Consider the following 27,086-nt stretch of genomic DNA (forward strand, 5'->3'; position numbering starts at 1 on the left):
AACTAAACAAGACAAATTGATGGACTTTTCTTTTTCCTCCCCCTCTCTCTCGATCGAAAGAAAAACAAATAAAATAAAGAAAAACCGATGGCCTTCCCTACCTGCCCCTGGCACTAATCCACTTCCCCGAAACGGCAGGGGTCTTCGGTCTTGTCGCGCCCGGGGGCTCCGGCTGACGGCTGGGCCCCGCTGCCGCCGGGTTTTTAACTTCCCTTCCCTCCCGGTCGTCCCCGACAGTAAACAGTAACCGCTGGTAAACACCGCCACCAACAACGACGCACGCAGCGGGGAAGGGGAGGAAGGGGGGGAGGGGGCGGGTGGCATCACCACCGCAATAACAACGACGACGGCACCAGCGCCAACCACCACTTTACGAGGGCAGGCGCAGGCGCAGGCACGGACGGAGGCAGGCGCGCGGCACGGGGCAGGAACCCGTCGCGATTGGCCCGTCCGACGAAGAACCGGTCGCGGCCTCGTGCTCGTGGTGGATCTGACGCCACCCCCCGCGCGCGGGCGCGGTCGCGGTCGCTCCGCTTCTTCCCCCTCGGTCCTCGCCGCCGCGTCGTCGGCGCGTGCCGGCCGGGCGATTCCCCGCGGGTGGGCGGCGCCGTGTCCATTCGATCTGCCCCGGGCTCCGCGGTCAATGCGGGCGCGGAGATGAGCGCCGGCGGCGGGGAGGAGGAAGAGGAGGAGGAGGTGTTCTACGAGTCGCTGGACCGCGTGCTCTCCTCCTCCTGCTCCTCCACCTCCGCTTCGGACGACGACGACCACGACCACCCGCGCCGGCGCCGGGATGGGGGCGCCTCCGCCGCGGCGGCAGCGGCGGCGCTCGACGTGTGGACCTCCGAGCCGGCCCCCGTGCAGGAGCGCCGCCGGAAGCTGCTCCAGATGATGGGGCTCGCCGGGGACCCCGCCCTCGCGCGCCATGAGATGGGCCGATCAGCCTCCTACGACGGGCCCGTACGCCCGGCGCCAGTCTCGCCCATTTCCCGATCCAGATCAGATGGCGCCGTCCCGACAAAGCCCCCGCTGGGGGCCCGGTCGCGCCAGGCGTCGTCGGGCTCCTCCGAGGCCACGCCCGAGGGGGAGGAGGCCGACCCGAGGTGCCTAATCCGAAACCTCGACGACGGCAGCGAGTTCGTGGTCAAGGAGGAGTTCGACCTCCGCGAGGTCGGCACGGGTCGGCAGCTCACCATGGAGGAGTTTGTTGACCTCTGCGTCGGTCGCTCGCCCATCGTCCAGGAGCTCATGCGACGCGAGAATGTTGCCAACTCCGGCTCAAACAACGACCCGTCCACCCCCATCCAGAGGTCCAACTCCGGCTCCAGCAACGGAGCAACACGACACAGGCGGCGTAGCAGCTGGCTTCGGAGCATCCGGAACGTTGCCGGCTCCATGGTGGTCAGCTCCCGCGACCGCCGCAGCAGCGACGAGAAGGACACGTGCTCGGAGAAAGGTGGCCGCCGGTCCAGCTCAGCCACAGATGACAGCCAGGACAGTGCCGGAGCCGTGCACCATGGCCCCGTGCGCGTTAAGGTCCGGCAGTATGGAAAGTCGTACAAGGAACTCAGTGGTCTTTTCATGAACCAGGAGATACAGGCTCACAATGGGTCCATCTGGAGCATCAGGTTTAGTCCAGATGGCCAATACCTCGCGAGTGCTGGTGAGGACTGCGTGATCCATGTCTGGGAAGTGTCCGAGTTCGAGAGGAAACGCGAGGAGAATGGGGTGTGCAATCCTTTTGTTGCCATGGTGTGCAATGGTTCGCCAGAGCCAACATTAGCGTTGGCCAGTTTGGATGCAAGCAATAGTGAGAAGAAGCGTCGGGCAAGGTTCTTGGAGAGTCGGAGGTCTGTGAGTTCGGACCGGCTCATGGTGCCAGAGCATGTGTTTGCATTGTCAGAAAAGCCAATCCGAACCTTTGTGGGGCATTCAGAAGATGTGCTTGATCTCTGTTGGTCCAAATCTCAGGTAATTCTAGCATAGCCATTTGTTTTAAAGTTGTCCCTAGTTGATATTTGACGATCAACCTGATGAATTCTGAAATTTAGAAGCATGCCATAAATAGTATAAAAATTATAATAGACAGTGATTGCTTAGTTCTTGTTTTTATTTTACTCTGGAAATGTTAATGGAAACTTTTTATGAAGCTCAGCCTTCTATTTTTGTGGTAATCAAGTCCAACCATGTCAGGACAGAAATATGCTTTGGCTGTTACTCCAAGACCCAACATAGTTTAACGCATTTACAGTGTAATGAGCTCCAAAGTTTAAGTCAATAGATTGCAATGCATAAATGCGATTGTGTCTGCTAGCTACCATTAGTGTTCTTCCTCCATTTTTTTTCTTTTTGTATCTAGATACACATATTGGCAATTTTTTCAGCATATAACCATTATCAAGTCATGGCAAATGCTTGCAGAATTTTGTCTTATGATGTTAAATGAGTACCAAATTGCACATAGCGGTGAAGTTTTGAGACCCTTGATGATTTATAAGTTTCTAAGTTTTGGTAACATGGTACCTCCCATTTTCTTTTCTTGTTTAGGCAGTAATATAAATATCATGTGTTCCACAATAGTTTATAAATATCATGTGTTCCACAATAGTTTATGAACTAGGCATTTGAACTTCTAGAAATTAAGAGTTATCTTGCTTCATCATGTGTTTTCATTTTTTCAAACATTTATATCGACTACCTAAATGTATAAAAGGGACTTCGTTCACTGCTCACAATTTATATGTAATATCATGAATCAGAAAAACCAGCCATATGGCAATAAGTCATGTTGCATCAAGCCGTGGGGTCTCAACTCTCAATTTATGGTATCTTAGGACACACATTTTATCCTTGTTAGTCATCTTCCAAACAGCCTGAAACTAAGTCACATGGCATTAAGGAATCAGTAAGTACTATACAATTTATCAGGTTTTGCAAGTGTGTTATCCCTCAGTAGACACATTTATGAAGGGATTTTGATTGCAATTCACTACCAACCAGTTGCCTCCAAGAGCACAAATGCATGACAGCATGAGTAGATGCATAAAATATGTTGACTTAAGCATTAAGTTAGCACTTCGAGACATATATTCCTGGATTTACAGTGATACTCTATGGCCTATGCTCCATACCTCCCTATGCTCGCTACATAGCAGGACTTATGCTCGCCAACAGTGCTTTCATAAATTCATTACCAACTATGATAGCTAAAGTTCTACCTATGCCTTACAGAAAAAAAAGATCACTATGGTTATCCTGTAGCCACTATGATTCTTCTGTCATTACAAAATTTCCCAAGTAACACATTTTTCAAATGCTTTGCAGTACTTACTTTCATCTTCAATGGATAAAACAGTGAAGTTGTGGCATATCTCGAGCACTTCATGTCTGAAAACATTCTCACATAGTGACTATGGTAAGAGTTATCCACCCCTTGCACCATGTATTGTTTCTCACTCAGCCAGCATTATCCTAAATTTTCCTATGTTGAACCTGTATCCCAGTGACGTGCATTCAGTTCAACCCTGTTGATGATAGATACTTCATTAGTGGTTCACTGGATGAAAAAGTCCGGATATGGAGCATTCAAAACCGTGAAATTGTTGATTGGAATGATTTGCATGAAATGGTCACGGCTGCTTGCTATACCCCAGATGGACAGGTTCAAATCATCCATACTTCATCATTTGGTCTAAATATCTTCTTCATATTAAGGTCTAACATGTTTCTTTCTTATTTGTAGAGTGCTTTAATTGGTTCCCATAAAGGCAGCTGCCATATTTATGATACATCAGGTACCTCTCCACCTGTAACATGATCGTCATGTTTCCATGTTTTTTCTTTGGCTTTGACCTTACTTTTTTTTTTACTTTTCTGATCAGATAATAGACTTATTCAAAAGAAACAAATTGATCTGCAAAATAAGAAAAAGAAGTCCAGTCAGAAGAAAATCACTGGGTTTCAGGTGCTTAGTAGAAATAAATTTGTGTATACTTTACAAGCACAGTATTTTTTTTTGTCATTAAGGCCCGGTCTTACTGAATAATAGTTTCTTGAATAGTTTCTCCCAGGAAATGCTTCAAGAGTGCTTATTACATCAGCAGATTCAAGAATCAGGGTTGTTGATGGCCTAAATCTAGTTCACAAGTACAAAGGTATCAAATTTTGAGTCTGGGAACTTTTCTAAGAGTAGGAGGCTTATCATATTAGACCTTTTTTAAGGCATAGTTCTATACTGCTACAGTGTCTTTCTCTGCTTCTAATAATTTATTTATTTATGAAATTGAATTTCTACTAATAGTACCAATTATCTGGTTCTTTACATGTTAACAATCTATTCCTGATTTGCTACTCTTAAGCTTGGCGCTGTATTTTCTCTAGTAACGCTGGAGAGCCGTGTATCATTTCATTTAGAAGATTTATGTGATGTGTTACAATCCTGATGTAGTGTGATAGGCTTATGGTAGATCCACACCAATCAAATCATCTTGCGATCATCTGTTCATCAATAAAATATTTCCCTGTTTCCTTGATTGAATCATTTAGCGTTTTTGCATTTCTCCTGTCATCTCCTAGCTTTCAACAAAGTGACAAAACTTGTCAATCTCCACTTTGTTGAGGTGATAGGTCTTCGTGTTCACTTAACATGATAACACAGTTATATCAGCTCATTGATGGGTCCAATATGCATTTTTTTCCCACTGAAGCAATGATGCTTAATTTTCTAGTTGTTTCTAGTACAAGGGCTCTTGACTCTTTGTTCTGTACTCTTTCAGGTTTCCGAAATACTACCAGCCAAATCTCAGCCTGTTTAGCTGCTAATGGGAGGTATGTGATCTCTGCAAGTGAGGATTCCCATGTATATATATGGAGAAACGATGATAATCTTGAACAAGGCAGAAGCAAGGGGAATGTTACTGTCACCAATTCCTATGAATATTTCCACTGCCAGGATGTGACAGTAGCTGTTGCTTTGCCATCTACTGGCTCGGCAATGGTATCCAGGACAAACTCCAGGAAGCACGATGAGCAGGACTGTGTATCCGAGCATCATCTTTTGCATGTTGTCCCTGAGAAACTGCAAGCTTCCTGTGACTTCCAAGCCCAAAGTGGCAATATCCTAAGCACCAGTTCAAATCACAGTGGTGATAGAGCAACTTGGCCTGAAGAGCTCATGACGCCAACAAAGCAGAGCCCTCGGTCTAGTGCCAGTCTTCCTAATGGTGCTGGTCAAGCTCCGAGTCGGTCCGCCTGGGGAATGGTCATTGCCACGGCAGGACGTGGAGGTCAGATCAGAACATTTCAAAATTTTGGGTTTCCTGCTCGAGTCTAGTAGCTATGAGGCTGCTGCCTGGACTCGGCATCTGCTCTGCAGCAAGCCGGGTGATTTTTGTGTATAGATAGGTGAAAATTTGGGTGATTTGCACAGCAGTCTGGGATGTGGGATTTTGTTGCTCCTAGGTGCACCTGCTTGTGAACTTCAACTAACCTACGACCTGGCACTCCAGGCACGGCGAATTCGTTTGCCCGGAATTGTACATGAGAATGGAGCCCGGGAAGGACGACAGGCGTCGGCCGGTTGGAGCGTGATCATTGGGATCTTTTGCCACCATCTTTTCCATCTGTTTTCTCCATTGAGTCCAGTTTAGATTTTCTCTTGATGTTTACCCCTTTATTATATATTCTTGTAAGAAGAAATCTCAGTTCTACAGAAAAAGAAAAGCTAAAAAGAGTTGCACAGAGTGATGAATTCGTTGTACTGGTATAGCAGGCTTGAGAAGTTAATGGGTACATGAGTATAGGAAGTAATAGAGACTACGAAGAGATGCAAAAATTTTGAGTTCTGAAGCTTTTGGACTTTGCTTCTGGACCAGGTTGGCCCAGTGCATTTCTGATGTATATCTGGTGTCCAACTCCCCGCTATCCAACAAATTTGTTATGCACTCTCTGTCTTCGATCATTGCTACATGCTCTTTTCCCGTTGTGTCGCGTGGTGTCTGTGCACTGCATGCGTCCATTTTTCTTGTGGTCGCTGGAGAAAACTACTCAATTTCCTTGGACTTCAACTGTTCAAATGTTTGGCGGCGAGTGCCGATCTTGCTCGCGGCAAAAGAAATCCGGCTCCCCACGACTTTGGTCCTCCAGATATTTGGGTGATCTCATCGACGTGCCTATCGAAGCTGATGCGAAAGCTCTCAGGCCCGTCTCGTGCACCAACAGGAATCAGGAACAGCGTTTCGGTGATTCTCTGAATCGTTTGATGCGATGTGCCGAACAAACAGGTAAAATCAACTGGAATTATCTTGACGAAGGTAATCAGTGTGGTTTTTTCATGCTTTCCTTTGACTTGGAAGATTGTGCTTGGCATATGTATTGTGCAACTTCTTTTATTAAAAGAAAAGATAGAAAAAGGAGGACTGTGCCACGCAGTGTTGATGCTGACGCCTCTGAACTGTATCTTTAGGACCACACAAACAAATTTGTCGGCCTCAATGCCTCATCACCGATCCAACCATCCAGGACCCCACAAGCGCGAACATTTGGTGAGGTGGGCTCTTCTCTTTCGGTAAGGTCAGACGGTTTGGTCAAACAACTTAAGAAAAAGCATATATAAAGGGAAAAGAGAAAAAGAGTACGTCTAAAGAAATCACCATTAAAAATTATATCCAAAAAACGCCTTCTGCTGGTAAATGTATGCGGATTCAGACACAGGAATGGAGTAATGGACCAACTGGTTCTAGTATGAATTATGCAATTAAAATAAAGATATATACTATCGCTAATTATAAATATTCTCATGACAGTACTCATGCTTGTTAGGACGTTAGACGTTTAGAACAAAGAGAGTAACAACAAAAGAAACAATTCCCCAGTGGCACTTTATAAAATGGAAGGTATGCTAATTACGCTTAAGCCATCAAAGGAACACAATAGCAAAGGTTGCCTCTTAGTTACAAGCATATGGCGGGTATTCTGATTCATAATACTTACTAAATAAATATATTTTGTTCGATGACATCCAACATATCCTTATGGCTTTTTTAAAGGAAAACATTAGGGGAAACCTAATTGTGATATATCTTAGTCATTGAATTATACCACTGTTTATGCTTAGCTTGACGAACAACCTTTACCACCATAAATTTTGCCCTTATATAACTAATTATCCTCCTAAAAATATACTCAAACATATCCAGCAGTCTCCGTTTCTAGAAAAGATGTCTCGCATCAATGGTCCTCCAATAGATTTTTCACTCCTAATATTTTTTATTTACCACATTAGTTCTCGACTCTCCCGATATGGGAAGATCTTCTCACACTAATACCCAGTCAAGTGGTGGGCCTCAACGGAGCCTGCGTTCTCCCAAACCACCACACCCAACTATAATCAAACAACAGACACACGAAAATAATTTGGGCCTTTTTGGTCCGTTTCCAATCATTTTCATCGTAGAGAGACAAGAAAATTGAAGAATAACGTATGCGGAAGTTCATGCACGAAAGAAAAACTGTAGCTAGTAGGACTGAACCAAACAAGTAGTCGGACCGCTAAAAGACCGAACCGGTTTTGAAAATAATAGCAATATAGTGATGCGTAAATTAATTCCGATAAGGCAAAAAAGAGCAGCTGCATGTTTTAGATGATCATAGACTGAAGGCACTAGCACTATGTTTTGAGGCGAACCCAAATACACTAATGCTAGTAAAAGAAGGAACGCAAAGACAAGGTAGATACACTCTTACATTGGGGTTGTCAGTACTAGAAATGGCGCAAAATTAAACGAAGTAGATCGTCAATGAAGACCCACGAACACCGGCGTAGAGAGAAGACATTCAACGAGCAGTCATAATGGGGCTTCCCAAAAATCTGATACGGCCCCTACCCCGTGCCGGGATACGAGAGGATGTAGGTTTCGGAGACCCGCTCTTCCGACGCCGATGACATGTAGCGCATGCAGCACTGTGGCACGAGAGAGACGAATTGTGTCTACACTGAGGACGACGTCTTATCCCAATATATACACACGTCGTCGCTAAGGTAAGTAATTACGTGCGCAATCATATCATTAAGGTGATTGACTTGCCGCGCTAGTGTAAGTATACCAGGCATGGTGGCCCTCCTCGCTGCTCTTGGCCTCGACTGCTCACGGCACAGCCTCACTCGGCCGCTACTGTCGCTGCTACGGCCACAGCCTCGCGCCGCCGCCACTTTTGCACCACGCACGCTCTCACGATCCAAGAGGCCGCCGCTGGGTCAAGGCATCTGCATGGAAACAGTCGCGAGCGACTGAGGCTGCAACCGTGTCAAGGCGTCAGTATTTGGGGGTGAAGGGGACTGATAGCTTCATATCTACTAGGCCACGCCAGTAGTGTGTCTTTCGCTGCCAGGTTGGAGTGACACAGGCAAAACCAGGTGCCAAACCCACTCCAGGAGGTTAATTAAACGGTTAGGGAAACTGTAATGTATTCGTTAGACTGATTAAAGGTTAGAGATGTAGTAGCCCCAATGCCAAAGGTGTGAGGATTATACAGACTTTTTCCTTTCTGGCTTGCTTACTTGCCTCCTATTGAGATCGCTTTTTTTTTTTGCGAGCAGATTTGATGGAGAATACCTAAAGGCCTTTGATTACAATGAAATATGAAGGAGTGGCTCACTCATCTCATTTACTGTGATGTTGTGGCTCCGGCTTCATCAATTTTGCCTTAGTTTTGGCTCCAGAAAAAACCATATGTGCTTGTTTAGTAAAACATTTTGATTAAGCCGTTAGAAAAATCCATAATAAAAATCCTACGTCTAAATGTAATAATCGATCAACTAGCGTGTGCATTATACTAACTTCTATCCGTAATAATTATGAAGAGCAATGGACAATATGATGTATATGAGATGATAGCCAAAGGATCGCAGAGGATGCTAGGTTTGTTACGAATTAATATGAATTCAATCTAAATAAATGGGTTCTGAACTCTAAAACAAAAAAAAAAGACCGGTGCTTGGCAGTGTATGAAAATTCGCCGTGTTCGTTTGGCTTGTCAGCCAACCGGCCAGCAGTACTGTTCTCTGCTACCAACAAGTACTGTTCTCTCATAACAAATTAGCACCAGCCATCAGCCACAGCCAAGAGAACACAGCGAATTTGTCACTCAGTATATGAAAATACATCTTGGTATGCATATGCTTCGATAGCCGTCCGCACATGTCTTTTTAATAAGAAAAAAAAATGCAAAGTAGCAGTAGTAGTAGGCTGAAATAACACACATCACGTGGAAAAATAAAAAGAAGCAAGAATTGCTGACCGACAAGAGTTTTATTATTAGAGTGAATCTATGAGTCACTCATCCACACACAAGCAAGATAACAATAAGGTACTGACGATACAGATAGATGACGGCGCATCTACATCTAGCTAGTACTGGCTGGCACACAGGAAGGAGGAAACTACGACTTAGTACTCATAAAACAAGTCCTTTATTCATTCATTTCTAATACTAGAAGGAACAACCAACAACTACGATATATGGGAGGCAACGATTATTTGATTTGATTTATAGCACCCACTTGAGACGTTCTTGATAGAACATGTAACGCAGTGACTTGTGCATGCACCACCATCCTGAACCCTTCTTCTTCCGAAGAAGAGGAAGAGGGATTGGAACTGCAACAATCGCCTGCGCCACGAACCATCTCCACACCAGTGAGCAGAACTGCCCTCCTACCTATACTCTGGTACTCAGTGCCGTAATCGTCCTCCGTCACCACCTCATGCATGAGCTTGGCAATGCAAAACCTGCCGTCGCCAAGGTCGAGGAGTTGAGCCGAGGACGTGTTCCACCCTTCGGGCGTCTCGAGGCCTTTCTTCCAGTGATGCTTCAGTGTCACTGAGGGTCTGTAACCCCTTGCGGCTGCGGCGACGGCGGCGACGGCGGCACCGAGGTCCGACGACGCACACAGGTGGTGCCTGTCGCTGTCGTCCTCGTCGTCGCCGGACCAGGAGGCGCCCAGCCTGAGATCGAGGCCGGGGACGTACTGGGGCGCACCGAAGAAGGGCATTTGCCAGTCTCTGGTGGCCTGCCGCATCCACTCGCGCCTCACCGTGTCAAACAGGTAGGTGCCGCCGAAGGGGTAGGCCGACACACATATGATGCGGCCGCCGTCCAGCACCGCGTGGCTGTAGACGGAGGAGCCCCCGGACAGCGGCGGCGGTGGAAGACGTTCCCATTTCCATGATGGAAAGTAAATTACTCCGTTGAAAGGTTTTTGCTTGGAGTGGTCGAATCTGAGCACCTGGAAGACGAGGTAGCCACAGTTGGAGGACATGACGAAGAGGTCCTCTGCTTCCCCAGGGGCATCGGCGACGGGGATGGGGGCGGAGATGACGATGGGCCTGTTACCCATGTAGCGGAGGCCACTGGGCATCGACCAGGCGGTGTGCGAGTCGGCGTCGTAGACGAAGGTGTTCCCCTCCTGGCTTCTCCAGAGGATCCTGCTCTCGCTGATCCGGGGGTTCGCCAGACCGAAAAGATGCTGGTCTACGTTCATACCACGCTCTGCCGGTTGCAAGTTGTAGGTCGGCGCGGGAAGCGATAGCCTGAAGACCGCTGGTTTGGCCGCCGCTTCTGCTTCAGCCGTCGATGGGTAGAAAAGATGCTGCGAGACATCCAGGCGGTGCAGCGAACACACGCTGCTCAAGTAGCACTCGGCCACCAGGTTCACAAACCGACGCCGCAAGTTCATCATCTCTCCTCTCCCCGCAGCAAGATGCCCCGGCCTGCATCTCGATTCAAAATGGGGGAAAAGATATTTTTTTAGAGAAATCCAGCTCAAAGATTCAAATCAAAGATGAGGAGGACGGCAGATCCGGCTGACTGGCTGTTGATGTCGAGGGCGGCGGGATTTGAGTAGAGTCGGCGGCGGCGGCGCACAATAAGTAGGAAGGTAATAGGCTGGATCATTTGTTCACGCCGTGGGCCGCAGTCACTCTGATTGATTTCGATGGTAGGGTGCTCGACTTTGGGCCAGGCCGGCTCCTCCTCTTGGCCCAAAGACAGGTTACTTTGACGACTGATTTTCGTTTTACGATGTCAATCGATTTTCCCTGGATGTTGCATGTTACCTTTAAATATACCTTTGAGATAGTAAGTTATTTATGGGCTCGGCCCATATATCTAACATCCTAGGGTTTGCAAGTCGCCGCCTACCCCCCGCCCCCTTCCCTTCTCCTCCCCGTCCCCGAGCGTCCCCGCTACCGCCATTGCCGGGGCTTAGCACGAGCTGCGCAAAACCCATCCTCAACCCACCCCGAGGCACCAAAATCCGTCCGTTATCTGCGAAGAACTCGAATGCGATCTGAAGAAGCACCATAAACGCAGCAGCACGCGCGCATCTATCTATCGCTAAATTCCTTCTGGTTCTGGAGACTCGATAAGAACAGATCCACCGGCGCGCAGATCCGTCAACCTGTTCGCGCGCGGTGAGTGGACGTGCGCAACAGACTCTGCTGAACCGAGGATTTGTATCTCTGGAACCACTCGGATTTGGGATCTGATTCGCCTGGTGCGATCTGATTCCGCCGGTGCATCGGACATGATCAAGTCCGTGGTTTATTACGGGAACATCCCCGTCGGGGAGGCGGAGTTGTGGCCCAAGGGCCTGACGGACCTGTCATGGGCGCGGGCGATCCGGGTGGACCGCCTGTCGCCGCCCAGCGAGCGGTGCCCGCCGCTCGCCGTGCTGCACGCCGTCGCGGCCGGCGCCCGTTGCCTCGTGATGGAGTCCAGTCCCACATCCACGGCTGACGAGCCCCCACCGCCGCTCGTCGCCATGCACACCGCTTGCCTCAGGGACAACAAGGTATACATGTGAATCATTCTTGGAACTGAAACAAGGAAACAGCAAAGAGAAATAATGGAATAAATGAACAAATCGAACCTCTTAACTTTACGTGGACAGCCTTAGCCACACCATGAGTCTTAATTAGCGGAAGAAAAACTAGCGAATCAATTATTTCAGGAATATTTACTGCATTAATGGCTATTGTATTCAGCATGAACAATTTTATCTATCGGCGGACTGGTATTTTTGACAAAGATGTGACCTGATTAAAAATACTGACTGGAACTTATCTGAGAATTCACTTTTATACATAATGTTTTGAGGACAATGGACTTGGTTTTGACTTGATCTCAATTAATAGAACTGATGCAATTATAGAACCTGGCCTGATTGCTCAATGGATGAGTTTCAGGAACAGAGTTCCGTTTTTCAGAAATGGAGCAAACATCAAAATATATTTTGAGATCTTGAATGCGACATATTGGTCATTTGGTTGTTGAGACGTGCTGGAGGTTATGAAGAATTTGGTGTTATTCAGCAGTTGACATCTCGACATCTGAACTTCACATATGCTCACAGAGCTATTTGAGGAAATGAGCGAAGCATTACTCGAATTTGAACACATTAATGTCCATGGCAATCATCTACTGGCAAGTTAATATGTTGCTGGATTTCATCGGACCTGTATTCTCTAAAGAGTGCATACGTATTAAGAAATATTCTTGATACTATTTTGGTCCCTGAGGGTCCTCTGAGTAGTGAAATTTATCACCACTGTGAAATTTTTGTTAGTGAAATTTATCACCACTGTGAAATTTTTGTTTTATTTTTCCAACATTTTAGATGTAAATGGTGTCCATCTAATCCCTGCTTCAAAAATTTACAACAATGCATTTTTTTCTACCAGTTTTCTATACCTGGTCTACTGTGTGCATGTTACTCTGATATGCAAGGCTCTTTTATGGAAACTTTACATATGCTATAAGTGCCTTGTGAAATTCCATGTCTTTCATTGTGCGCTTCAAAGTTTTCACACTTTATTCCCTAAGTGGAAAACATTTATTCTGTGTTTGATCTTGTTCCCTTTGATACATCATTTTGTTTGCAGACAGCGGTTTTTCCACTTGGAGCGGAAGAGATACACTTAGTGGCGATGACTTCTAAGACGAACTTGCCAAATCATGCATGTTTTTGGGGATATAAAGTACCATTGGGATTATACAACTCGTGCTTGAGCATGTTGAATCTTCGATGTCTTGGCATTGTGTTTGACCTTGATGAAACATTAATTATTGCCAATACCACTCGGTCTTTTGAAGACAGGATAGATGCACTTCAAAGAAAATTGGGTATTGAGACTGATCCTCAGCGCATCAGTGGTATGTTGGCAGAGATCAAGAGGTACCAAGATGACAAGTCTATACTAAAGCAGTATATAGAAAGTGATCAGGTTTCTGATGGTGGCGAAGTGTATAAAGTACAATCCGAGGTCATCCCACCCTTAGCTGACAATCATCAACAACCTATGACACGCCCGGTTATAAGGTTACAAGAGAAAAATATTATCTTGACACGTATAAATCCATCGGTACGTAACTCATAACATCAGCTTTGCTCTAAAAATGTTCAAAAGAAAATTTTGTTCTAAAAACATGTGATGTTAAAATGTATGTTGCTTCCACTTTTTGTTATTAATCACACCATTCTTTTGGCAAGCATAGAAATCTATTGCCTTATTCAGTTTATTTTGCATGATGTTCTAAACTGAATTGTACCACCACAAGTTATCTTATTATATTTTTCAAGCATCTCATTTACCTGATTTTACTTGGCATGATTTTTTAATGGAGAAGAAAATAATACACAGATCTGATTGTTGCTATTTTATTCATTAGACAGTTGCTTTATGTGCTTGATTAGCACGCAGGGCTTACCATACTGTTAGGGCCAAGTTACATGGGTAAGGGGTTGTGTCTAACCAAAAGTTTAACCTTTCTTTCTTCTCTCTTGTAGAGCTGAAAATTTTGATAGTAGTAATATCTGTACCTACCAGGCTTTGATTCAACTACATTTGCATGCCAATTGACTTCCTGGATTATTTTCACACCCCTTCTGTTTTCTAGATAAGAGATACTAGTGTCCTGGTACGGTTAAGACCAGCATGGGACGACCTTCGGAGCTACTTAATTGCAAGGGGTCGCAAACGTTTTGAGGTGTATGTGTGCACAATGGCTGAGAGGGACTATGCTTTGGAAATGTGGAGGTTGCTCGATCCAGATTCAAAATTGATAAACTCTGTCCAACTTCTTGACAGACTTGTCTGTGTCAAATCTGGTATGTTTCATTTTTTCTTAAATACAAACATCAGAAGCATAATGTCACTGCTAAACTCTAAGTTTGTTGATAGTATTACTCCCTTCTACAAATTTCCATGTGCATGGACTTAATTTCTTGTGATCTTTCCAGCCTTTTGATGTTTAATGCTACATTTACTCATCTAGGGTCAAAAAAATCATTGCTAAATGTATTCCATGATGGATCTTGTCACCCTGGAATGGCCCTTGTTATTGACGACCGTTTGAAAGTTTGGGATGAGAAGGATCAGCGTAGAGTTCACGTTGTTCCTGCATTTGCTCCATATTACGCCCCTCAGGCAGAGGTAGTGGTCGATTTTTTACTTTATAGCAACATAAACCTATCTTATTTTATGGGTTACTGAGGGTTCCTTGTCACCTTTTTCTTCAATTTTCAGGCAAACTTCCCTATTCCAGTTCTTTGCGTTGCCCGAAATGTTGCATGCAATGTTAGGGGTGGTTTCTTCAAGTATGGACATATTTGTCTATATGATCTTCGAAGTTTTTAATTGTCATGACATTGTCCTGTATCTGCTGCCATGCAAACGGTCCAGTACTATCTTTTGCCTAAGATAAGTTTTATGATTCATTCTATTGGCAGAGATTTTGATGAGGGCATCCTACCCCGGATTAGTGAGGTTCGTTATGAAGATGAAATGGATGGCATCCCTTCTGCTCCCGATGTTAGCAATTATTTAATTTCAGAGGTAAACTTCATAAAGGAAAACGCTTCAGATTGACTACCTAGTGCCTACTTTCTACCAAGAAACATTAATTTTCCCTTTGCTAGGATGAGAATGCTGCAATTTCGAATGCAAACAAAGATCCACATGCTTTTGATGGTATGGCAGATGTAGAGGTTGAGAAGAGGATGAAGGTTTGCACCTTTACTGCCTTGTTCTGGGTATTAGGCTACAGTGCATAAATTTCGAAGTTAATAGAGATGAAGCAAATATGGTTCTATTATCAGAAATCAAATTGAATGCAGTGTGAAATGAAGTATGATGCTTCATTTCACCCCTGAACTATCTAGGTGTGATTGCATAACCCCTTAAAAGTATGAAACCGGATATTTGAGACCCTAAGGTTTCTATTCTGTCTAAATAACTCATTAGGTAGTTTTTACTTTTGATGGTGGTTTTGCCACCCTAGTGCATGACACGGACAATGATGTGGCGCCGACTCAACCGGTCATCTCTTCTCCTTTTTCAGACACTCGGTCCTACTTAACATCCCTCTACGTTCCTTCTTTTCTTGCTCTGACACGGGTGCATGAATCAGGCATTAGGCAGCACCACGAGAGCAGTAGGCCATCTGATGCGCAAATTAGATGGTACCACACGCCGGCAGGCCAAGGGCTCGCAAAGCAGGCAGCATGAGCACATGGTTGTTGCTGATGCCGTGTTGTCGAGGCCGTCATGAACGCAGGTAGATATGGCGGCACTGTACGAACGGCAAGCTGTTGAGGCCTTGAGGGTGAGGATCAGATGGCAGCAGATTCTAGGTTGGAGACCAGGCATGCGACGTCAGCAAGGGAAGCTGGCTCCAATTGGACTTCCAAGTCGATCTGATGCGAACTCCACTCATTAACTGATTAATAATGTGATTTGGGTAGTATAGCTTGTCATGATTTTGGGTAGTATAGCTTGTCATGATTGCTGCTCTAGAAGAATTACATCAGTACATCACCATTTCGCTCCAAGCCAATTGATTGATGTGTATTTTTTTTTCTTTTTCAGTGTGCTTGTGTAGTCTTCTTGTTCTTTGGTGTCTACCTGGCACCATCGCCGTGGTACAGCTCCCTCAGCATGCTCTTCTCTTTTCCGCCTAAGTCAACCACACGCGGTAGAAGTGGGGGGCTTTGGTGAGCGTTGTGGAGCAGCTAGGAGCACAGTTGAATGACATCTATTGTTCTTTTAGTATCATTGGGGGCAGGAGATATAAAACAGAGAAAGGAACAAGAGGATGGAAGATGACATGTGGGACCTGAGTGTAGTAGAGATAAAGTGATAGGGATGGGACTGATATGCTGATTTCCTGCCATGTCATCGTACATGTAACTTGCTATGGTGGCAAAACTGCCTCCACAACCGCCTTAGGGGATATTTAGACGGTATTGAATACTTTAGAGGGCTCAATATCTGGTTTTATAGATTATAGTTATAAGGGGGTTAATTAGACGAGCACCAATACTTTAGGGGATTAAGTAGACTTTTCCCTGCACAACATGTCTTGCAGCATGCTTAGTGTTCATTTAGGATATTTGTTCCTAGAGTTAAATCATCCATTTTTGAATATCAAAGATGTAACTGTTTAGTACTTATGTGCGGTTTTCCTTCTGTTGGAAGGAAATAATTGATGTATTCCTCCGAACCCTAGATGAGTGTGTATATATAGACCTATACATGGGCCTCTTAATGGGCCTCTATACATGGGCCTCTATACATGGGCTCAATATACTCCAACACCCCCCGCAGTCTGAACTACCGGCGCAGCGGTGTTCAAGACTGGACAACAAGAAAGCCAACACCCTCCCGCAGTCTGAACAACCGGCGCAGCGGTGTTCAAGACTGGACAAAAAGAGAGTACAAATAGAGTACAAAGGGCAAATACCCCCCCCCCCCGCAGCCACAACTAGCCACCGGCTACGTTGAGGCTGGAGCGAAACTCCGAGAAGGTCGAGGAGGGCAGTCCTTTGGTGAAGATGTCAGCAAACTGAGAGGTAGTCGGGACATGGAGTACCCGAACATCGCCGATGGCGACTCTGTCGCGCACGAAGTGTAGGTCCGATCTCCACATGCTTCGTCCGCTGATACTAGACGGGGTTGGTGGAGAGATACACGGCGCTGACGTTGTCGCAGTAGACGAGCGTGCTCTTGGCGAGCGGGCTGTGGAGCTCCGCCAAGAGCTGTCGTAGCCAGGACGCCTCCGCCACGCCGTTAGCGACGGCACGGTACTCCGCCTCGGCACTGAAGCGGGAGACAACCGGCTGCCGCTTGGACGACCAGGAGACCAGGTTGCCGCCCAGGAAGACGGCGTAGCCGGAAGTGGAGTGGCGAGTGTCCGGGCAGCCAGTCCAGTCGGCATCGGTGTAGACAACCAGCTCAACTGAGGACGAGCGGTGAAGCACCAGGCCGAGGTCCATAGTGCCACGGACGTAGCGGAGGAGACGCTTCAGGGAAGCAAGGTGTGACTCCCGGGGATCATGCATATGGAGACAGACCTGTTGGACAGCATAGGTGAGATCCGGCCTGGTGAAGGTGAGGTACTGCAAAGCGCCGGCCAGACTCCGGTACGCAGTAGGATCAGCCACCGGATCTCCCAGATCAGCAGATAGCTTTGCCTGAGTGTCGACAGGAGTGGAGCAGGGTTTGCAATCAGTCATCCCAGCCCGCTCCAGAATATCGAGTGCGTACTGCCGCTGGTGAAGGAGAAGACCAGACGGGCGAGGCTCAACAGTGACGCCCAAGAAGTGGTGGAGCTGACCGAGATCCTTCATAGCAAACTCCTGCTGCAGAGAGGAGATGACACTCTGAAGCAACCGCTTACTGGAAGCTGTGAGCACAATGTCATCGACGCAGAGCAGCAGATAGTCAGTCTCATCCCCACGGCGGTAGACGAAGAGAGACGTGTCAGACTTAGCCTCGGTGAACCCCAGTGTCAGCAAGAACGTGGCGAACCGAGAGTACCAAGCCCGAGGAGCCTGCTTCAGACCATAGAGAGACTTGTTAAGCCGGCAGACCATATCCGGACGACTCGAGTCCACAAATCCCGCTGGCTGAGAGCAGTAGACAGTCTCTGACAGAGTGCCGTGAAGAAACGCATTCTTCACGTCCAGCTGGTGCACAGGCCAAGAGCGCGAGAGCGCAAGCGAGAGGACCGTGCGCACCGTAGCGGGCTTCACAACTGGATTGAAGGTCTCATCATAGTCCACACCAGGTCGCTGAGTGAAACCCCGGAGAACCCAGCGAGACTTGTATCGCTCCAGTTTGCCATTAGCTCGACGCTTATGCGTCCAGATCCACTTGCCAGTCACCACATTGCAGCCAGACGGACGCGGCACGAGGTCCCACGTCTGGTTGGCAAGGAGAGCCGCGTACTCCTCTTCCATCGCGCGACGCCAGTGAGATCCGCCAAGGCGTCGCGGACAGAGGAGGGTACCGGAGAGACCCGTGGCTCTCCCTCGGTGGCGGCGAGAGTCGCGGCCTGAGACGCCATTCGCCGAGTCACCATGGGATGGATATGCCGAGGATCCTGATGGATGACTGGCGGGTGGTACACCTCCGGCTCGGCTCGAGAGGGAGCCGGGGGAGGCGGTGGCGGCGGCGGCTCCGGTGTCGGCGTCGCAGGAGCCTCCGGAGCAGGAGGCGGCGCCGGTGTCGACGCCGAACGACTCCGGTACACCTGCACCGGCTCAGCGTACTGCTGCGGCGCTGGAGTCGGCACCGAGCGACGCCGGGACACCTGCACCGGCTGAGCGTACCGCGCAGGTGTAGGGGAAGGCACCGGGGCTGCGCATGGCGTAGCGGGAGACACCGGGTCCGCGCGCGGCACGACCGGAGGTCCGGGAGCCGCGCGTGGCGCGACCGCGGGCATCGGGGCCGCGCTCGGCGCAGCAGGGATCACCGGAAGCGGTGCCGCCGTGCCGGGAAAATCTGCAGAAAAAGGACAGACAGGTAACGATGGCTGAACCACCGGGTCAGTCGGAAACAGAGACTCCAGCTCGGGGTCAGGAGAAGGTGTGGAGGAGGTGGAGTAGGGGAAATCCGACTCGTCAAAGACGACGTGTCGGGAGATCAGAACGCGGCGAGAAGTGAGGTCAAAACATCAGTACCTCTTGTGGTCAGGGGAGTACCCGAGGAACACACAACGAGTCGAGTGGGGCGCCAGCTTGTGAGAAGCGGTGGCGGAGGTGTTAGGGTAACACGCACACCCGAAGACCCGAAGGTGGTCGTAGCGAGGAGGGGTACCGAAGAGAGCGTGGTGTGGAGTGGGAGCAGGAGAAGCAGTGGACGGAAGGCGGTTGAGCAGGTAGGTGGCGGTGTGGAGGCTCTCAGCCCAGAAGCGCGGGTGCAGAGAGGCCTGGATCAGAAGGGTGCGCACGACGTCGTTCGTCGTGCAAATCATCCGCTCAGCCTTGCCGTTCTGAGGAGAGGTATACGGACAAGACATACGCAGCTGAACACCCCGAGACAGGAAGAAGGACCGGGAGGTGGAGTTATCGAACTCCCGCCCGTCGTCACACTGGACGGCCTTAACGGTGAGGTCGAACTGAGTGGACACCCAGGCAAAGAAGTGGAGGAGGGTGGAGAAGGTCTCAGACTTGGCGCGCAAAGGAAAATTCCAAGAGTAATGAGAAAAATCATCAACAATGACCAGATAATATTTATAACCAGACATGCTGAGTACAGGAGATGTCCACAGGTCACGGTGAATCAGATCAAAAAGAAAACGGAAGTCTAACATGACGACCTAACTAGCACGCATGACAGAGGTGCTCAGCAGGAGCCCTAGTACATGGAACATCGGTACTACGGCTAAGCTGAGCCAAAACGTCGCGGTCGGGGTGACCAAGCCGGCGATGCCAGGTGGTGGAAGAAGGCGTCACGGCAAAAACAGCAGACGAAGAAGCCGAAGGCGAGGCAGCGGAAGCAGGAAGCCGAAGAGTGTAAAGGGGCCCCGGGCTGTCACATCGGAGGAGCGGACGCCGGGAAGCCGAATCCTTCACAGTAAGACCAGAAGAGTCAAATTCGATAGAACAGGAATTGTCAGCAGTAAACTGGCGAATAGAAAGAAGGTTGTGAACCATTTGAGGAGCAACAAAAACGTTAGTAAGACAAGGAGCAGAACCCACGGCGGTGACAGGAAGGCAAGACCCATCACCACCATGATAGAAGGACAAGAAGGGTGTGGGGGTCGGACAGAAGAGAGGATACCAGCATCAGGAGTGGTGTGGAACGAGGCACCCGAGTCGGCAATCCACTCAGTGCTGGCCGGCGGCGTTAGTCCCATGGTGCTGAAGGACTGTGCCAGAGCTGCTTGGTCCCACCCCCCAGGCCAGGTCGGCTGCTGGCCGGGCTGAGCGGGCGGGGTCCAGGACGGCGCGAAGACTGGAGCAGCGCCAGTGAACATGGCCGCCGGCTGGAGCTGAGGACGAGGCCCCCCTCCCGGACCCTGGAACGGCCACATCGAGATGCGCCCTGACCATGGGTTGCTGAAGGATGGCCAGGGCATACCTCCAGGGGTAGGGGCAGGAGCGGGAGTCGGAGGCGGAGTCGGCGCGCCCCGACGGCCCCCACCGGTACCGGTACCCCCAGAACCAGAAGTAGAGCCACCAGTGCCACCACGGCCCCCCCGCCGGCGACGTCCACGACTCCCCCCCCCCCCCCCCACCTCCGGTCTGCCCGGCGGGAGCAGCACCAAGGAGAGAGGTGGCAGGGGCGGAGGAAGCCGGTGGAGCAGCGACGAGCGCGGTGGAGGTGGACGAGGACGATCCGGGCGCGAGACCCCTGGTGATCTCGAGGGCGAGGTCGTCCCTGACCTGCAGGAAGGAGGGGAAGGGCCTCTGCCGGGTGATCCAGCACTTCAGGTGGTCGTAGGTGCTGCTCAGGCCCCGCAGGACATTGAGCACCAAGACCCGATCGGACACCGGATCCCCGAGGTCGTGAAGAGCATCGGCCATGCCCTTCATCCTCCGGCAGTACTCACCGACGGAGAGGTCCCCCTGCACGAAGGTGCGGAAGGTGGCGTCGAGCTGGAGGGCGCGGTACTCGGCGTTGCCGAGGAACTATCCCTCGAGCGCCATCCGAGCCTGCCGCGCGGTGCCGCCGTGGGTCCTGACGAGGTCCTGAAGATCTAGGGAGATGGTCCCGAAGATCCAGGACAAAGCGACGCTATCGAGGCGCAGCCACGCCATGTCCTGTGCCTCGATCGGCGTGTCGAGGAGGACGTGGTCGTCGAGGGCGTAGCGGCAGAGGGCGAGCAGGACCTGGTCCCGCCAGCGTCCGTAGGAGGAGGACGTCGGGTCGAGGAGGACGGTGACCAGAGCCCTGATGTTCTGGACACCGGCGGCTTGGAGGTGGAGCTGGGCGACCATGGGGTCGGTCGGGTCGTACCGGGCTCCAGATCCAGCTTGCGGGCCACGGCGGGAGGAAGATGCGCCGGGCTCGGAATCGACAGGCAGCTGGTCAGAGGAGACGCGGAGGAAGCGCTCCGCCTCGGCGACCTGGAGCGCGGAGGCGTCGGCCGCGACGCGCTCGCGCTCCCATGCGAGGGCAGCCACACGGACCCGCTCCTGGGCCGCCGAGGCCTCCGACTTTGCGGCGAGGAGGGCCGCGGCGAGAGTGGCGTCGGCCTGCTGCCCGCGGAGGGCAGCGGCGGAGAGCGGCGCATCCGCGGGCGACATCCCGAGCCCGGACCACGCCCGCGGCCTGCAGCAGCTGTGCCGCGGCCCGCAGGACGGCCGGATCGACGGCGGCGGTTCGCTGGGCAGCAGCGCGGGCGCTCTGGGCGGCGGCCGTGGGCCGCTGCGTCTCGGGCTGCACTTGCAGCGCCGGCTGCAGGGGAGGCGGCAGCTGGGCGCCAGCAGAGCTCAGCGCCTGCTGCAAGGGAGGCGGCAGCTGGGCGGCGGCGCTCCCCCCGCGCCTGCACCCGCGGCGGCGGCGGCAGGGAGGAGACCAGGGCGGCGGCCGGCCTGGGCCCGGCACCCGCGCCCGCGCCAGCTGCTGCAGCGGCGGCGGCGACGGGCTGCAGGGCGGCAGCAGGCCGGATCTGCGGCCAGGAGGCCGCTGCAGCCCAGACAGAGGAGGGGAGGGCGCCAGCAGAGCTCAGCGCCTGCTGCGCGGTAGCAGAGGAAGATGAGGGGAGGGAAGGAGGAAGGGGAGAGGAGGGACGGCGCCGGGAGGGGCGGCGCCCGGGTAGGGAGGAGGAGAAAAAAAAAAGAATCTAGGCTGATACCATGTTGGAAGGAAATAATTGATGTATTCCTCCAAACCCTAGATGGGTGGGTATATATAGACCTATACATGGGCCTCTTAATGGGCCTCTATACATGGGCTCAATATACTCCAACACCTTCATTTATGTTATACCTTAAAAATGGATTGCAAATACAATCTTATAATTTTTACAGTTTTTATGAGCATAAAATGCATAACCTGGAACTCAACAGTGGGCACATTTCTTTAGCAAGAATGCAAGAGACATTGTAAGCTCTACTACAAAATTCTGAGAGGCGCAATTGCAGCAGATTTTTTTGGGGAAGTTTGATCTATAGTATCCAATCAATTCTTCAAAAAAGAAACACATTATGTATGGCATTATTCTATTTGTATCATCTTCTTCCACCTAACAACCAAATGGTCATTCTAAATAATTCCTATTTATTCAACTGCTTCCTAGGGTTTTGTTCGAACATCCAATGAGCTTCAATTTTGCTAGCAACTGCTAATGGTTTTAGCATTCTTATAAAACATTGCACCTTGTTTGTGTCTGAAATTTTCAGGAAGCTTCTTCCAGCTTTCAAGTTGTGAATCCAATAACAACTGACGTCCATGCGATGACAGTAGCTGCTAAAGAGCACTCTGTTACACCTGCATTCTCATCTACCCCAATAGCACCACCACGGGGCATGATTCCTTTGAATAATGAGCATGTTCCCCAGCCTCCTTCATTCAGCCAGCTAGTTGCTCAATCTGTTCTTGTGGATCCTTCACAAGGTTCTCCAGCTAGAGAAGAGGGTGAGGTTCCTGAGTCTGAGTTGGATCCTGACACTCGGAGAAGGCTTCTCATATTACAGCATGGTCAAGACACAAGAGAAGCTGCACCGCCATTTCCTGCTGGACCTCCTGCACAAGTCTCAGTACCGCCAGTGCAATCTCATGGAAATTGGTTTTCCTTAGAGGAGATGAATCCAAGGAACCTGAACAAGCCTTCAACAGAGTTTCATTTAGAATCCGACTCTGTACATTATGATAAGAAGCAACCGCAGCATCCATCATACTTCCCTGTTGGGGACAATCCTACATCTGCAGATAAATATAGCTATAAGAACCAGAGATATCCTCAGGTTAGTGATCATTTTTTTATCAGAATTCATATTTTTTTAATTGATCTTTGTTAATGAGGTGTCTGGATGATATGGTGACACATGCTTTATTTATGCAGCCACTTCACAGTGAAGATCATCAAGTGCTTCATAACCATGCACCAGCAACATATAGATCCTTTTCTGGTATATTTTTCTCTACTTTCGATGGTTATGGTGTTCCTCTTGCAGTTGCAGCTGTTGATCATATTGTACAGTCTACAGTGCGTGTCTTTCTTTGTGCTTGCTTATCATATATGTTTAGGCAACTCTGGATATGGTTAGTTTAGGATTGATTGTAATCCCGGGATAACCTTTCTTATCTCTAGGTTAGGCTACTTGCTCTCCAATCCATGTACTCCTATATATTCGCCCTAGATGCTCAATGCAATACATCCCACGCATTATACCCAATCTTACAATATCTTAAGATCCATAGTGTATGCTAACCTACTTGTCTCTCATCTCAAACTGTCCCTTTAGAGTTATGTGTGTTTCCACTTTTCTCAATGCAAGCTTTGCACTTGTATTTTCTTTTGCCACTGTTATGTAAACAGCTTGCAGTTTGTTAGTTTGTTCACTAGTTTTTGGTTTTAATTTCTAAACCAAATGAGAAGAGACTATATATTTGGCTAGAAATTGAGGTCTACCTCTTCTGAGTTAATTTAGCTGCCTGTTATATTTTGCATGTTCTATTGTGTATGGTCTAGTCGTCAAACATGGTTTGGCTGAAATCCCTATTGTTGCTATTATGCAACTTCTTTTCTTGGAATATTGTGGATGCGTGCTTTACAGTATTCTGAACTTGATTTGCAATGTGAAGGCGAGGACATAGTAACTTGTCATGCTCCTTCAAGACAAAGAAGCAGCCAAATGGAATCAGGAAGATACTTCGTACAATATGGCGGAATCACGGGTGTGTTGGAGGAGATTGCAGTAAAGTGTGGATTTAAGGTATTTTTAAGATGAAAAATCATATTGCTATTATTCTTTATCTTATATCTTAATATATCTCATATTTGTTCACCTAGGTGGAGTACCGATCAACTTTATGTGATACGGCAGAGTTGCAATTCTCCATTGAGGTAGATTCAATATGTTACTATCTAATTTTCATATAGGATGTTAAGATATTGGGAGTTATGAAGATATAGGCTTCGGGAAGTAATCTTGAAAGCAGACATTACATTGTGCATGATCCTTTGCTGATCTATAGCTCAAAGCATGTATTATTTTTATTACCAACTGTTTAACTTTGTGACTGATTGCAAATCACTCTATGCTTGTCTCATGTTTTCTATTCAAACCCTCTGCTATACCTCTCAGGTTTGGATTTTTGGAGAAAAAATAGGTGAAGGAATTGGAAAAACAAGGAAGGAAGCACAGTGTCAAGCTGCTGATACATCCTTAAGAAATCTGGCAGGTGAATTGAGATCGACCCCCTGTTCTTTTTATTCTCAGCTGGAGTTGCTAATGTGCAACGTAATAGGGGGTAGGGGGGGGATTTGGATAGTAACTTTTCATATGGGGTATATTTTATACTTGATGGGCCATGGGTAGTTTTATTTTCAGTAGTTGACTCCTGACTTTCTGAGGTTCGAAGTGTCGAAACTGTGGAATAGTTTTATCATTCTGGTTCTTGAATGATGTTTTGCTAATCTAAGGTTGCTTAAATGTTTGTGTGTTCGGATTTTTCTACCTATTTGCATTTTGTTTGATGAAATGATTCTAGTATGCGGAATCTTGCTCTTTCCTTCCTGAATTAGGTACAGAATGCCTCTACGAAAGGGTGGAAAATACAGAATCCAGCAATCTTCTTATAAAGCTTTGCATAAGTCTCTCTTCCTTTTGTTTAAAACATGCATATATTTGACTTCAACTTCAATTGTAGACAAATTTCTATCATGGGACCCAGATAAGATGACAGTTGCGAAGGAAAATGGTTTTAATAGCTATCCAAACTCACACAGATATCCAGGAAGCAATAGAGATGATATGTTACCAGTTGCAAGCACTTCAGATGAGTCTAGATATATGAATGACAGAATTGACAACCTAAGAAAACCTGGTGGTTCTGTTGCTGCTCTTAAGGAGCTTGTAAGTTGCTTCCTTAATTACCAGCTCTTAGACAATTAGGCTCTTTTAACTAAAGGATGTTATGGTACATTGCAGTGTACGGTTGAAGGGTATAATTTAGTATTCCTATCCCAGCCTTCTACAGATGGTTCAGCAGGTAAAGAAGTTGGTGCTCAGGTCAGTACATCTGGATGGAATGATCATGTAGCATGTCTAGTATATCTTGATATTGTAAGATCAATTAGTGAAAGTAGGCCTGCTACTATTTAACCTTGTGATAGTACATGATTTTGTTGTATGCTATTGTCATTGGTCAAGTGTTTTTCTTCTTTTTGATTCAATTTGATCCGATGTCTTAAACATAGAATCTTGTTTGCTTTCATGCTAAGTGTAGCTCATTCTTCTTATTCTGAAATTGCGTTTGGCTTTTCAGGTAGAAATAGGTGGGCAAATCCTAGGGAAAGGAGTTGGAGCAACATGGGAGGAAGCTAAGCTGCAGGTTGTAAGCAGATGGAATAAATAGTTCAATCCTTTCTTTTGTTCTTGGGGGTTTTGAAATGATAAAAATAAGCCTGGGTCTTTATTTTCACTTGTATTCGGCGAAGGAGGATTTTTCTCTCTATTAGGCAACTGATTGTCTTGTTTCAGTCAAAAGTTAGTTTGCACATTGAACAGCATTTGCTACTAGCTGGTTTGGAATCAAAGTAATCGCTGAAGTATTGCTTTTTAAGATACATGAAAAAACAGATTAAAAGTACTGCCCTATTGTGCAATGTGATAAATTACAGAAATTGCATGATCTTGTTTTTGTACAAAAGGGAGCCTTTTATTTTAAATGAATTGTGCAGTTCATCTACACCTTTTCATTTACATAATTCCTCTTAATAGGCTGCTGATGAGGCTTATGGAACATTAAAATCCATGCTCGGTCAACTTGCTCAAAGACAGCCTGCATCTCCAAGGTGATGGTTTGGTACTGTGTCTGTTTTTCATTTATTCAGTGGTTATCGAGGTTTAGCTTTCTATCAATGACCATAATTTCTTGGCACTGGTTAGGGTGGATATTGGTTCTTGTACAACGTCTCAAGTCTTAGCAAGCTTGCTCTACAATAATTTTCTCCTTGGACAGGTCATTTGCGCCCAATTTTAATAAGCGCTTCAAGCCAGATTTCTCGCAGACAATGCAAAGGATTCCATCAGGCAGATATTCTAGAGACGACAATCGTTTTCCTTGACAGTAGTCTCAAGTATGCACTTCTTAACCTCATGGGAAGAATCAGGAAACCTTGGCAGAACGTTGCCCCTCAAAATTTTGCGAGTGTGGGAGGGGCCAGAGTTGCACGTGATGACGCCTATGTACCGCGTTTTAGTTTCGTGTACAGGTTTCTTCTAACCATCATCTTCTTCAAGCGGCCGTTATCCGTGATTTCAACTGTTGTAACCTGATCTGAATTGAGCTCGTAGAGATGTGTTCTGACTTGTGTCGAATCCGTATATTTCTGATGCCGGAACTGATAGTAGATCTTAGAGTGTAAATTCCTGATGCTGTTTGCGTCGATTACCATTTTTTGTGCACACCAAGATGAGATTAGGCTAGTGGTTATTTGTATTCGTGGGGATGAAAGCTGATCAGATCAGATTGGATAATACCTTTTTGTATGCTAATCCATTTTTTTGTTTTGCCGGATGTGCAGTTATAAGGATGTGATGATGGATATGGATTTTTTATGATGTTAGA

General features: G+C 48.0%; 2 protein-coding genes across 7 annotated transcripts; both read left to right on the forward strand.

The window, feature by feature from the left end:
• Window positions 1-237: 237 nt before the first annotated feature.
• LOC120681840 (WD repeat-containing protein 44-like) lies at window positions 238-5,942 on the forward strand. The gene is made up of 7 exons (XM_039963479.1): window positions 238-1,971; window positions 3,325-3,415; window positions 3,504-3,661; window positions 3,743-3,794; window positions 3,882-3,964; window positions 4,061-4,154; window positions 4,776-5,942. Exons 1-7 carry the CDS (start codon window positions 658-660, stop codon window positions 5,330-5,332), a joined length of 2,349 nt encoding a protein of 782 aa, XP_039819413.1. The 5' UTR covers window positions 238-657; the 3' UTR covers window positions 5,333-5,942.
• A 5,238-nt stretch (window positions 5,943-11,180) lies between these two features.
• On the forward strand, window positions 11,181-27,065 carry LOC120681656 (RNA polymerase II C-terminal domain phosphatase-like 1). 6 transcript variants are annotated; one of them, XM_039963244.1, is made up of 18 exons: window positions 11,718-11,851; window positions 12,246-12,483; window positions 12,942-13,421; window positions 13,957-14,167; window positions 14,335-14,492; window positions 14,586-14,656; window positions 14,789-14,894; window positions 14,978-15,064; window positions 22,691-23,254; window positions 23,353-23,419; window positions 24,096-24,226; window positions 24,304-24,357; window positions 24,599-24,695; window positions 25,164-25,369; window positions 25,445-25,525; window positions 25,782-25,847; window positions 26,237-26,310; window positions 26,478-27,065. In XM_039963244.1, exons 2-18 carry the CDS (start codon window positions 12,403-12,405, stop codon window positions 26,581-26,583), a joined length of 2,640 nt encoding a protein of 879 aa, XP_039819178.1. In that variant the 5' UTR covers window positions 11,718-11,851; window positions 12,246-12,402; the 3' UTR covers window positions 26,584-27,065. The 6 variants fall into 6 exon arrangements, 5 of the variants coding, with proteins under 5 accessions (XP_039819179.1, XP_039819180.1, XP_039819176.1 ...); XR_005677994.1 differs by lacking the exon at window positions 12,246-12,483 and having other exon boundaries at window positions 11,182-11,851; window positions 25,445-25,505; XM_039963242.1 differs by lacking the exon at window positions 12,246-12,483 and having other exon boundaries at window positions 11,182-11,851.
• The last annotated feature ends 21 nt before the right edge of the window (window positions 27,066-27,086 follow it).

This window comes from Panicum virgatum, chromosome 7N (assembly GCF_016808335.1).
Source record: "Panicum virgatum strain AP13 chromosome 7N, P.virgatum_v5, whole genome shotgun sequence".
NCBI classification, from domain to species: Eukaryota; Viridiplantae; Streptophyta; class Magnoliopsida; order Poales; family Poaceae; genus Panicum; species Panicum virgatum.

Excerpts from the sequence above, each read along its gene's own strand:
- LOC120681656 (XM_039963242.1), top strand. The coding sequence starts at position 11,585 with ATGATCAAGTCCGTGGTTTATTACGGGAACATCCCCGTCGGGGAGGCG. Across the intron at positions 23,420-24,095 it reads AACATATAGATCCTTTTCTG|GCGAGGACATAGTAACTTGT; the intron begins GTATATTTTTCT and ends TGCAATGTGAAG. Across the intron at positions 24,227-24,303 it reads CAGTAAAGTGTGGATTTAAG|GTGGAGTACCGATCAACTTT; the intron begins GTATTTTTAAGA and ends TTGTTCACCTAG.
- LOC120681840 (XM_039963479.1), top strand. The coding sequence starts at position 658 with ATGAGCGCCGGCGGCGGGGAGGAGGAAGAGGAGGAGGAGGTGTTCTAC. Across the intron at positions 3,416-3,503 it reads ATTCTCACATAGTGACTATG|TGACGTGCATTCAGTTCAAC; the intron begins GTAAGAGTTATC and ends CCTGTATCCCAG. Across the intron at positions 3,965-4,060 it reads AGAAAATCACTGGGTTTCAG|TTTCTCCCAGGAAATGCTTC; the intron begins GTGCTTAGTAGA and ends TTTCTTGAATAG.